This window comes from Anomalospiza imberbis, chromosome 16 (assembly GCF_031753505.1).
Source record: "Anomalospiza imberbis isolate Cuckoo-Finch-1a 21T00152 chromosome 16, ASM3175350v1, whole genome shotgun sequence".
NCBI lineage: Eukaryota > Metazoa > Chordata > Aves > Passeriformes > Viduidae > Anomalospiza > Anomalospiza imberbis.
Window position 1 is genome coordinate 8,411,913 of NC_089696.1, and position 13,114 is coordinate 8,425,026.

Below are 13,114 nucleotides of genomic sequence, written 5' to 3' on the forward strand. Positions count from 1 at the left end.
ACGTCTCTGAAGTCCAGTAATGTCACTGAATATAGTAAAAATAGCCTGATGCTCCTTTAAAAGGCATTCTGTATTCACCCTAATAACACTGATCACAATGTGCTAATTGGCTGTTAATTGATATGATAAACACTATTATTACAAGATTCATTCTAATTCAACATTAATTAATTTTCAGTTGCTTTTGAGTGTTATTTATTCATGGCAGTCGGTAGGAATAGAGAGAAAATGCTTGACTAACACACTCCAGCAAAACTACAAATAATTGAGATTTGTCTCCCAGGAATGCTACCATTTTCATAATTAGAATAGTCAGGAAAGCAAGCTTGTTACAGAGATGATTGGCCTGCCTAGATAAGTATTGTAGTAAATTAAGTTTAGTGTGCATTGCAAGTGCAGTATAGTGGAATCTGATAATTAGTTGGTCATTTGCAAATCATAAAAATGGTTTCAGTAATGACTCAATACTGACTGCAAGATAGAAGCAATTTTTTGTTTGAAATATGGTAAGCTGCTTCAAACCAAATGCTGCCTGCTTTTGCTAGAAATTTAGTGAATGAGTGTGCTGCTGCTGCACACACATACATACACAGACCCTGAAGGTTGGTTTTGAACAGTTCTGTGTTATCCCAACTGCTTTTGCAGGTTTTGTGATACAAAAAAATGTCTGTCCTTGTTCTCAAGGTTTTTATATTTCTTCATTTACAATGAAATCTGCAAATCATGAGAAAAAAGACACATCCACCAAATTTTTTGCTGCAGGGTGTCTTTGTGGATTTGTATAATGGGTGATGTCTGCTCCAATGGGTTCTTGAGTGGGTCTTGGAAGTACCGCATGCAGCAGAAACATTACATAGCTGTAACAGGAGGATGACAAAGCTGGGTTGGAAGTGGTTTCTTTTAAATTCCCAAACTGAGAAATATCTTTGGGGTTTTTTTTCCCTTAGAATAAAATAGAAAAAAAAAATCTTCTTAAAATCCAGCTGTGAATATGAAACAGTTCTACGTGTATCCTCTTTCTACCTGTCTTCTTTCATGCCTTTTATTTTTCTGTTCATGGACAGCAGAACTGAACCTACATCTGTAATTACAGTGAGTTTCCCTTTATTTATAGACATTTTTCAGGGATACAGAGCTGCTTCTCAGCTCAGAAACTCACTATAGAGAAACTTCCAGTGATCTCATGAAGGGAATTTCCATCTGTAAGCAGTGACTCTTCTCCTCTGACTGCCCTAAGTTTATGCTGTCACCCTCTGAAATTATTAAAGAAGACTTAAAATGCCCACATCAGCAGCTCCTTTGTTCCAAACCAGGACTTCTTCTCAGCATGGAAAGAACATTACTGAAATCTGTCTCTTTAATGTTAAATGCAGTAGCCACTGAGTGCTTCTAAATTATGTCTCACTGCTTCCCTCCTGCCTTGCATTGATTTCTTGCTTATGGGTTACTTGATCATATGAAGTTAACAGAGGATCATAAATTGTCCCTGTAATTTTTGATAGAGTCTGAAACAGAAAAGTTGTAGAACAGGGCTGTGGAGATAAAATATTACTGCAAAAAAAATTGAATATCCACTCCTCCTCAATAGCAGTGTGATTTCTAAAATTTTTTCCAAAGTGCTCAGTGCTAACTCAGAGATAAAAACTACAGGTAACAGCAGTTTTAAGGAAATCTACAGATTTCCTTAAAGAAAGAGAACATACCTAGCAATACTTCATTCTGTAAGTCATATCCATTCCTCTCTAATCCCCATGCCTGGGAACAGTTGTGCAGAAGATCATCTCAACTGATTTCACCTCTCCTACTTTGCTGAGCAAGTTAAAACCCACAAGGAAAAGCCACACCAGTCATAATAATTATCTTCTTTAGGAGCTTGGTTTGCTTTGCTAGAGCCCCTCACTGACCTGGGCAGTGCATGTGCTGGGCTCAATGGGCACACAAGGTGCTGATTCCACATTATGGTAGATATCTTATATACCAGAGGAGTTTTCTGCACAGTGAACAGACCAGAGACCAGTGGGCATTTTACATATTCATAATTGTAATAATTTTTAAAATGTATATATGTAATCAGTGCTCACCTGAAATCTTTTCTTTCACTGAAGATCTCCACAAGGACCACCATGGAAACAAGTAAATAATTTTTTAGACTGGAAGTGAAAGTTGGCATCCCAAAGTTGGGACTAATGTTGCTAAAGAAAGTTTTCTAGGTTCTGGCATAGGAAAAATGGTCTTTTCATCTAAGTATGATTAACATACACTGTGCTTCAAAAGTCAGCTTTCCTCTGCAGGGCATCCTCACTGGAGGGTACTGCAGCAAGACAGACCTTCCCCTCTGGAGCCTCATGGCAAGAGATGCACTTGCTGTGATGGACCACTGGGGCTTAGCTCCAGCAAGAGTTCTGGCTCAGCCCAGGGCAATGTTGCTGTTATCAAACCCTCAGACAAAGACTTCTCTTCAGGTCCTGGCTCACTGGTAAATTGCTCAGTGACATTTTTTGTGGTTTTTATATAACCCTCCAACTACTTCTATTACTAGGTCTGATACAAAATTTTTGTGTCCTAAATGAAAACATTGTATTTATTTATTTATTTTTGGTCTTGCCACCATTTGAACACAGCAAACCTGTCTGTGCTCTAATCAAAATGGAAAATGTTTTTAGATGAAAGCCAAGCCTGGAAATTTTCAACCTGCTGTGTTGTTGACTTGTGAGCAATTGAAAAGGAGTTTATAGTGGAAGTCTGAGTTCAGCAACTACCAATCAGCTGGCTGTTGCAGAAATGGTCCCACTGAAGGGAATGGAGCTGCTCCTAGGAGTTTTAAGTAGGGACTACAGAGATCTGCCTCTTTGGAGTGATTATGGCTCATACTTCTGCTATAATGACAGGGCTTCTGATTGCATTCATGGATGTAATAGCAGCAAATACTCTGCTGAACTACATAGCAATAACTCTACTAATGTCCTCTATCCATTGATTTATGGGTCTAGGCACAGGGTACACATGCAGCTGTGCTCAGATGGTGTCGGCAGCATCCAGGTCTCTCTGTGCAGAGGAAATCTGTTGGACAGCCAGGACAATACCAAACTGAGAACTGAAGATGATGGATTGATTTACAAAATATAAGATGGCTCACAAAATAGATTGAAAGATTGCTTTGTGCTGCTGTGGAAGTGTGATCCCATTAATTAACAGTAGAGGGAAGAGATCAGCAGGCTGGCTCTGAGTTACATTGGAGGATTATTGAACATAATCTGGCATCACAACAAATGTGAAAATGATTGCACTATCTTCATTATTCTGGAATTCAGTAATACTGCAACAGTTGAAGATTAAGCTCTTAATTATGAGTATTGATTTCTCTGGGCAAATACAAGCTAAAATTGCACTAGAGCTGAGATTATCCTGCTATCTTCAAAAACAGGTACAGGTTTTCCTGCTAACACATTGATGTCAGGCCTGTCAGGCTTTGAGCAGGAAGCAAAAGGGGAGATTTTACTTTTCTCAGTAAGTTTGTGAAAGACATTTGGTGACAGAGCAATGTGATGTGGTTTTGTTTTCAGTGGAGAGTAGCACAATAAATGCTCTTTGATACAAGGGCTGGAAGATGAGCTTGGGTGTGCACTTCCCCTTCTGCTGAGGTTCCAGTTTCTCTGGAGCAAGGCGACATGAGAAGTTGCTCTTCTGTCCCCTGTTCCCATTGTGTAATGAAACAGCAAACATTGAGGAAGCTTAAGACAAGTCCTGCTTCAAGGCCAGAGCTGTTTCACCTGTGCCAAGTGGCCATAAATAGAATGTTCCATTCACTCACTACTGACTCAGATGTGCAAAGCAATTTTGAGGGTAGAGCTGTGCTTCCAATATGGAACTGTAAAAATCATATTCTTCATGAGTTTTGTTTTACTTTGTATTAGTATTGTGGGGGCTTTTTATGGTTTATAAAGCACTGATGGTTTTTATTTTACTTTCTATTGACATTGCAGGCTTTTTATTAAAGTTTGTAAAGCACTGATCTGTGTAAATTATCCCAGAAAAAGGGAATTCCCTAAACACGTAGGAAACTTCATTCAACAGGCAATACCCACACCCCAGGAAGCTTTCTAGGTGAGATGGAGTGCACCTCCAGTTCCACTGAGACTGCCCCAAGTGACCTGTGCAGGAAGATACAGGAATTCTCTTGTGTTGGCTTGACTCATTTTTCTTGGAAAGGCAGATGATGGAATGTTGAGAGGTAGCAAGTGTAGTGAAGGCTGGAAATAGTGAAGGCAGAGGAAAGAAGCTGTCCATGAATCCTTTGTAGCTGCTGGGTGAGAAGATGATCTTGGCAGCTGCTTTTTGCAGGACTGAAGTGGCTGACGGTGGAGCTGGAATCAGCACCCAGGTTGAGCTTTAGTGCATGGGGAGAATGCAGTATAGTGATGTACTGAAGTAGCTGTCAAATCCAAGTGCTTCCTTAAAATCCTTTTAGGTTTTCGTCATTAGTGAATGGTAGGATGTTAAGTGAAGTCATCTGATGCATTTTCTGTGTGTCCTGTCCCAACAGCCTGAAGAGGATGAGCTCCTACCTGAGGCAGCTCATTAAGATGCAGGCACTGACATGATGAGCAAGGCTTTGGTCTCCATGAGTTTTATAGAAATGAAGTGGCTGGAGCTATTCAGGTCTTGACGTTGCCCATACAGATCCGAAGTCCTACTGTATTTTTTAGTAAGCAGATCCTCAACTGAATGTTTCCTGCCAGTTTCATCTTCTTTGCAAACCAGGCTGGTTCTTTATCAGTGAAGCAGTCTGCAAAACAGAGGGTGCTAAGCAGCCATGAGCTAAAACCAGGGAAGTGACAGTATAGACCAAAGCAGCAGATAGTCTGACAGATGGAAAAAGTGTAGCATTCTTCCTTTGTGAAACTCCAGGCAGCCACGAATAGGATTATATTAAAAAAGCCATAATAGTATGCAGGTGGTAAATGCAGGTATAAAAATCCTAAACTAAAAGAGAAGGAAGGAAACTAGCACATGAAAAAACTAAAATGTTAGAGAAGGAAAACAGAAGAGAACAAAGTAAGTCACTGCAGGAATCTATTAGAGAAAACTGGTGCAGTGAGGTGGCTTTCAGGTGAAAATTTGAGAGGATTTTGTTCTCGGTAATTGCTGGATAAATGATAGTGTGGGTATTGACAGCAAGTTAGATTAAAATAAAAGGCCCACAATATGACTATTTTAAATTCCCCTCACCTTCTGCATATCATTGCAGAAAATCACTGATTTCAAAAGAGAGGTATCCAAAAATGTAATGAAAACCATTGAAAATATTTGAGTTCATTGATGGGACATCATCAGCTTGAAATGAAAACAGTTTAGAAGAAAAATGGCTTGTTTTTGCAATTGCAATTGCCCTTCATTCCCCTGTCAGTTCTCTTTGCAAGCACATTTTCTCTCTCTCACAGTCCCTTTTTGTCCCTGTCACTCTGCAGAAACCCTGAGCATGTGCATGGCAAAGCTCATCAGCTGCAGAGTAGAAAACAGTAGAACTGGGCATAGGCTGATGGCCATAATAAACAAACTGCAAATTATAGAATAAATTAAATTAATCTTTCTTTCTAATGTTTTAATATTCCTCTGAGTCCTAGTGAAGCATTGGTGAAGGATTTTTAAAGAAATACCATTTAAGTTGTTTGTGTCCCGTGTAAAGTTAAGAGTGATTCACAGGGCTAGAAATTTCCTAATATCTGGTCTGAATACAAGAGAGACAATAAAGTTGCATTAATTTATGATCAGCACTACTGCAAAGAGATGTTCCTTGAGGGGCTGAGGACAGGGGTGGTATGTTCCATGGGACAGGGAGCCTCTGGGACTCCGTGGGCTCTGTGGTGTGGGGGATCTGTGTGTGCTCCTGGACACACACTGCTGCCTTTTAGCCCTTGACACAGTCAGCAAAGATCCCTGTTCTAGGCACAGGGGACACCTCTGACATGTACAGCTTTGCTGGGGCTCCAGGCTGGGGAAAACAGACTCTGACTTAGAGAAGTGTGCTAGGGAAGCTCTGCTGAGGAGAAACTTGAAGGGAGAGTTGTGGGAGATTCTGGGACAGCACATTCCCTTCTGGGATGTGCTGCTTCCATTGCGGCAGGATCTCTCTTGTGGCTGTCTAAAAGGAGTGTTTCAATTACTCAAGGGCATTTCAGTACAATTAAGGGGATCAAATTGTTTGATCACCTAAACAGTGCTCTGCAAACATTCAGTTGGTCTGTTTTTTCCAAGTTTATACTACTGCCTTGAATGAGGAGGAGATGTCCAAGAAGGATTAGGCAAAGGTCTTTTTTCTGTGTCCAGCCTTTATTTGTAATTGTTACATCTGGAAAAGAAGAAAGCTTTTGGTATTGTTTACTTTTACCAACATATGTTTCCAGTTTCAAAAACCTGGGGAAAAGTGTCTTTCCCTCTCTCACTCTTGGCAAATGTCTTCTTTCATGTTCCTTAAATCAAACAGACATAAGCATGTGTTTTTAATAACTGGAAGGTGCAGTGGGCTTTGTAGCTGCACTCAGGCTGTCTGATAACTGAGCCCAGAAACAGCCTCAGTTTGTCCTACAGCCTGGAGCAAATGTCTCCGCTGTCTGCAGGAGAAGTCTTGAGGTGGTGGGGATGTGGAGGTGGGAGGAGAAAGGGACATCACAAAAAGCACTAAGTGTAGAAACTGGTAACAGCTCAGATCTTAGAATTTTGAAAATTGTACCTCTGGCAGGGGGGACATACATCAAGTATCTTTTAAGACAACATTATTCCTTTCATTTAAAAAATAATAAAGTTAAAATTTGCAAGAGGAAAATTGGGGCAGGAGGAAGATTTTCAGCTTGGAGGTACTTTCCTTCTTTGTCTGCTAATATTCAAAATATCAGGTTCTTTCTAAATCATTTTTGTTGAGAAAGGTCCTTACAAGGTCAGAGAACTAAAGAATGGTGTTGTTTCACTGAAGAATGGATGTCATGTTTTGGATAAAATTATGTTTTTCTTACATTGTGTTCTGGTTTTTGAATTGCAGAGTGGGTACACAAACCAAAACCAAAGCACTTTAAATTTCTTATTAGAAATGTCCTTCTAGCTCTTCAGTTTATCATCCTGTCTGAACCTCACACAGTGGTGTTTGCTTTAGAACAGGAAGACTAGAAATTACTCTATTAAAATAAAAATGAACAGGTATTTTACATAGTAATGGAAGAGCCCCACTCCTCCATGAAAAAAGTGAAGACATGCAGGTTGCATTTAAATGTTCCAGAGCGCATCTATTGTTACAAATAAATGCTATCAGTCAATAATCTTCAGCAGCTGTTCAGTAGCAGAGTTCCACCAGCTTCTCAGCAGAGCTGTGCTGATCACGGGAATGAGCAGCTTTGGCTAAACAAGGGGTTACTTCTGGGGGAACGTCAGCCTTGTCAGTGTTTGAATACTTTGGACACTAGTTACAAACTTGGTGGCGCTTCCTTTGAAAGTTCAGATGTCTGTACTCAGAGCTTGATACAACTCATAAACATCTGGGTACTTGTCTGTGCTTGTGCAGCCTTGCTCAGGACAAGGCCCATGGGCATGGGCTGCTGCCCAAGGGGTGGTGGCCCTGTGTGGGGACAAAGGAGAGGTGTACAAACTGGATGGGACACAGGCTGGCACCCCTCGTGAGTTCTCTCCCTGCCCTACAAAGGGCCTTTGAAGAAAGAGCCAAGTGGAATGTGTACTGCTCTCTGCACCCCTGCCCTGTGGATACACTCAGAGATGTCCTGTGTTTTGTTTTCAAACAGGAAAAGCCAACAACAATGTTCAGTGGGATGAGGACTCCGTAGAATTCATGCCAGCCAACCCAGTCAGGATCGCATTTGTCTTGGTTGTTCATGGCAGAGCTTCCCGGCAGCTCCAGCGCATGTTTAAGGCTATTTACCATAAAGACCATTTTTATTACATTCATGTTGACAAGGTAATATATCACTGGTTATAAATTGCCTGTCTCACCATCTGTCAGTCTACCCATCCTTGTCATCTTCTTCATCTTCCCTTTACCTCTGCTGCGTAAAGTGCACGTCACTTTTTGTCTCTCCATCTGTTACATGTTTGGAGCCTCTTTTTTTTTTTTTTTTCTTAATTTTTTTTTCTTGTTATCTTATTTATGTAACAGCCTTCATTTCTCCTTCTATGTCAATGAGTATCTCCCCTCGTCTGTCTGTTGTACATTTAGTTAGCAGTAATTGATAAGTTGATGCAGAGTGAGGTGGTGGCCCACTGGATGGAGAGCTGACCTGAGGTGCCTTGGGCAAGTGACACACTGTAAAAGGGAGGTGGTAGCAGTCACCTCCTTTACAAAAGCCCTTTGGGCTCTATGATGACAAATGTTTAATAAAGCTAATCACACTGGTTAGTGATTGCTGTAGTTGTAATAAAAAATATTAACCAGGGTTCTCTGCACATTTAGGAAAAGAAGGTTGTGTGAAATAGTAATGAGGGCAAAGCAGTGGCAGCACTCAGTGAGTCAAGAAGTAGGGTAGGCCTTTAGTAAATACAGGGAGAGACAATTTTGGACAGAATAACTTGAATGTGTTACTCTTTTCTCCTGTAAAGCGATCCAATTACTTGCACCGACAAGTGCTGCAGTTTGCCAGCCAGTACCCAAATGTGAGAGTCACCTCCTGGAGAATGGCCACTATCTGGGGAGGAGCAAGTCTTCTGACCACCTACCTGCAGACCATGAAGGACTTAATGGAAATGAGTGACTGGCCCTGGGATTTCTTCATTAACCTCAGTGCTGCCGACTACCCAATCAGGTACAATGAGTATTTTAAGAATGTACATGTTTTGCTCCTAAAGGAAGTAAGTATGGAGATAAGCAATGACGTGTCTGTGCTGTGCTGCAAGAAGCAGAGGAGCAGTTTCTTTTGTTTTACAGCAGAAAACTCCTGCTGGTGAGCTGGTGTCTGACAGCCACAATTTAGCCAAGGATTCAACCACCTGCCTGTACCCTGTGTGTCTTCCATTTGCCTGGGGGGGACTTTCACTGAGAGGCTGATCCAGTTAGTCATTATTTCCAGCAAAAGGGGTACCTGCAAGAGAGGATGAGGAAAGTAGCCAGAAATGCTGGAGCTCAGCAAATGAAACTCATGCATGGAGAGATTCCTCCCTCCCAGGGCTCTGATTAACAGTGTCATTTGATGTCTCAGCAAGGGTTGAAGGTATGAATATAGATTCAGGTACTCCTCTCCCTTTTTTTAGTACTTTTTCTGTGGAGGATAACGGCTGTAGAAGTGACAAATAAGTTGCTAGGAGTAAATTATATCCTCAGTATCAACCGTTGCCTGAATATCCTCATTCAGATGGCATCAGGCTAAGAATTTCACACACCATCACATGATAAGGCTTGTGATTTTAAATGAAATTCTATTCTTTCTTCTTTCTGGATTTACATCACCCAGGCCTCAGAGCTGCATTCAGTAAATTTGCTATATTGCGCAAAAGGAGATAGTCTGTAAAAAAAACCCAACCCCCCCCCCCCCAAAAACCAAAAAAAAACAAAAAAAAAAACCACCCAAAAACAACAACAAAAAAAAGCCACCGAAAAAAAAACCCCAAGTATCCTGAAACTGTTTTTAGGTTTAGCTTGTAAGAGTTACTAAGAAGAAGGAAACACAAAATTCTTCTTGTGGCTTCAGTTTCCCTCTATACTGAAATGAACCAATGAAAGCGGAAGTGACTTTCTTGGGCGACTCCCTGATGAGTGATGATGCAACATGGTTTTAATATTCCTGGAAGAGAAATATGCTTCAACTGGTTAGGCTTCTTCAAGATCTCTCTTGAAGTCTGAATCCCTTCCTGAAGGTGTTTCTTGGACAGAAATTGCCACTGAAGTGAACAATGACAAAACCCCTGAGCCTATGCCTTAGGAAGGATTTTGTGAGGACTGACAAAAGGCTTTATTGTTGATGCCCTTTTCTAAGCACTCTCAGTGAAATGCAACACATTTTGGGGAGAAAGATTAGAGCACAAGAGTTACTGAGACTGCCTTGATGTTAGAACATGGGGACTTGAATTAAGAAATCATAGTATTTAAACACTTTTGATGTGCAACAAGAAAAGAACTAACAATTTTGACACATCAACCTTGCTTATAAGGGAGAGTATGTAGTTTTCTGTGTAGCTCTTGAGTTTTGGGGAAAGCTAGCTAGTTATTCCCTATTATTCACTTTCCTGGTGAGGAATGCTGTATTGGTGCTAAACAGTGGACTAATGCAGGATCATAGAAGAGGTAGGTGATGGCACTGTGAATTAAACAGGATAAATTGTAGGAGAGTGCTGAAGGTCTGTTATGGTTGTACACTAGTGCCAGCAGGTGTGTCCAGTTATCCTGTGGTGTTGAGTCCACCCTAACCACCATGTAATGCTGAGGCCATGACCTGGGGCAGTCTGCACTGTTCCTAGTTCCCTGTGGAGCAAGTCAAACCACAGGGCCGGATGGGGTCAGTGGCTTCCAGACATGGCCATCACCTTTGTGGGGCAGATGCAGTTGGTTCAGTGTTAATGGAGTCGGTGGGACAGTGCCACGCTGTCTTGCCGTCATTCCACCTCTGCTGGAGAAATTCCAGGCACTTGTTTCTTCAGAGGGGGAACTCTGGAAGGTTGTGCTTGCCCCTTGCAGCTGCTCTCAGAGCTCTGTGGTGGCCTCTCAGTGGCTCTTGGTGGCTCTTGGGGGCTCTCAGCACCCAGGCATGCTCTGAAGTGCTCACTTCCCTTCCTGCCAAAGCACTCTGTTACCAGAACTGAAGGGAACGTGCTTCCTCTTCATACCATGATGCACTTCAACAAAAAATAATAAACCTTTTTCAGTGCTCCAACTTCACCGACAGTAATGTTAAGTATTTCTTTTAATATGGAATATTACAGCTTTAAACCCTGGAAAATCTTGTCTCATCAAATATTTTATATATATGAGTCCATTTAATTTTCATGGTGGAAGTGCTGTAAATTATTATTATTTATAATCTTTAGGAAAGCAATACCTCCCCGCATAATCCAGAGAGAGCTGATTGTTTTTCCAGGAAATAGTAAATAGGGTGTTTATGGGATTCTGTTTTTTTTTCAGACCCCATGCCATTGTTTGTCAGATAATGGGCAAGGGGCACTTTACATTTCTCTCTGGTTAATCATACTGCAGTGGGTTTTGCTAGGTTTCCCTGCATAAGAACATATGAATTTTGTGGATTAATAGTTTTTATCCAGAGCTGCTTCATATTAAGCTTTTGCTTCCCATCTGCCATTCCATCTGTAATACTGAAACCTTTACTACTTCTCTTCTGATAATAAAAGCTAATCCAGCCTTCTAAGTCAAAAAACCATACTCAGTATGTGGGGTTAATACAATATGATGAAGCCTAAATCTGTCCAGGGAGCAGTCTGGTATGTTCACAGACTACAGCAGAATTGCCAGGAGCCTTTCATCCTTCAGAAGAGATGTCCAGAAGCAGATGTTAAGCATCATAAAATATAAAGGCATGGGAGAAAAATATTAGAACTATTCATTTTGTGAGGGAAACAATTAAAAATGTGTAAAAGAAAGCATATGCATGCCAGGAAAATCCAGATACCCTTATTATTCCTCCTCATGACTGAATGTTTTGTATGTGGAGTCTGTAGGTCCAGCACTAGCACAGAGGAGGTTCTAACCCATGTGCTTCTCATTCTTACAAACCACTGGCAAACAGTCTGCACATAAAGGTGCCTCCAACAAAAGTGTTTCCCTTTAATCATGTGGCAATATGTTATTTATTGGCCTAAGTGAAAAGATGTGGTGCTTTATCCATCCTGACTTCATTCAGCTCTGTTAAACATTCTCAGCAGGAAAAGAGGGGTGAAATGGCTAAAGAAAAACCTCCACAAGCAACTCGGAGACGGGAGATTGTGTGACTGTCCCACCTTTTGCTCTGGGCTCGTGAATAAAAGAGGAACAGATTCAGAGGGTTCTCAAGAAATTATCTCTCACAGTCATTGCATTCATAAAGAAATGAAAGAAAAATGCACCTTCCTTCCTTAGCTTTTTTATTTTAGTGGTATTTTTTCACGATCTAAAGTCTTTTGAGAGCCTCTTTCGAAACCTTATGGGAAAGCTATTGTTGTCTTCAACCTCTTACTTTACATGGCTATCTATTTGCATTATTTATTGTCTCTGACAAACAGCATAAAGTAGTCAACCTTATGTTCAGGGACTGAAATTTCACTCCCAACAAGGTGAACTATGGTAGAGCATCTATTCATGCTGAATGTTTAATGTGCATTGCAGGAGTCCTTGGATAATGTGGCAGGTGAAGTGTTGCACCACTTAAATTAAGAAGTTTAATGAGATCATTTAACAGTGAATATTGTGTCAGTGCTTACCTGGCCACAGAGCTTGTATAAAGAATAAACATAATGAAACATTTGAACTATTTATAATTTGCAGTAAATCACTGAGCCTCAATCACCAAAGGGATCACCAAATCTAATTGCCAGCTAATGTTTGGTCTTTAATAAAGGTCAAGCAAAATTATTAGCAGAAGCTTGGGGAGTGCTTGAGAACAGTAAGAAAATAAAGTGTCTTATTGATGGAGCCAGGAATGCAGATACAACTACATTTTCCATTATGGGCAATCAGGTATAACAAAAGAACTTAAATGAAACCCAGTGAAAATTACTTGTGTTTTGCTGCTTGACATTATATTAGGATGAAGTTGTGTAGCCCTACTTTCCATAAAAGCTTGTGTGGGAAGCCTCAGTTAAATGAGACATGGTCAGTAGAAGTTTGGGTCTGGCACTTGAATGGAAGGTGTAGCATAATAAAAATAGTACCTGAGGTACTACACACTGCAGGGAGTAAATGGGATGATCTGACTGGCCCTGGTCCTTTAAACAGGTGCCAATATGGAGATTTTCTTTGCCAACCAGAATAATACTCAGAAATTTAAAAAACTGAGCTAGCAAATAACTATTGACTGACCTGCACTAGCTTCATTGTATTGCCCTCTCTTGGTCAAGGTAACACTGGTTGATAAAAAAACAATGTGATGACTTCTAAATGAGGTCGCTGGGCCTGAGAATATTTGCCGAGAGTGAA

General features: G+C 40.8%; 1 protein-coding gene across 4 annotated transcripts in view; it reads left to right on the top strand.

The window, feature by feature from the left end:
* The window catches only part of XYLT1 (xylosyltransferase 1), a 179,601-nt gene that overhangs the window by 107,442 nt on the left and 59,045 nt on the right, over window positions 1-13,114 (top strand). For all 4 annotated transcript variants that reach the window (XM_068206859.1, XM_068206861.1, XM_068206858.1 and 1 more), the window contains 2 exons: window positions 7,788-7,960; window positions 8,599-8,801. In XM_068206859.1, the coding sequence (XP_068062960.1) occupies window positions 7,788-7,960; window positions 8,599-8,801 (376 nt within the window). The remainder of the gene's footprint in view (window positions 1-7,787; window positions 7,961-8,598; window positions 8,802-13,114) is intronic.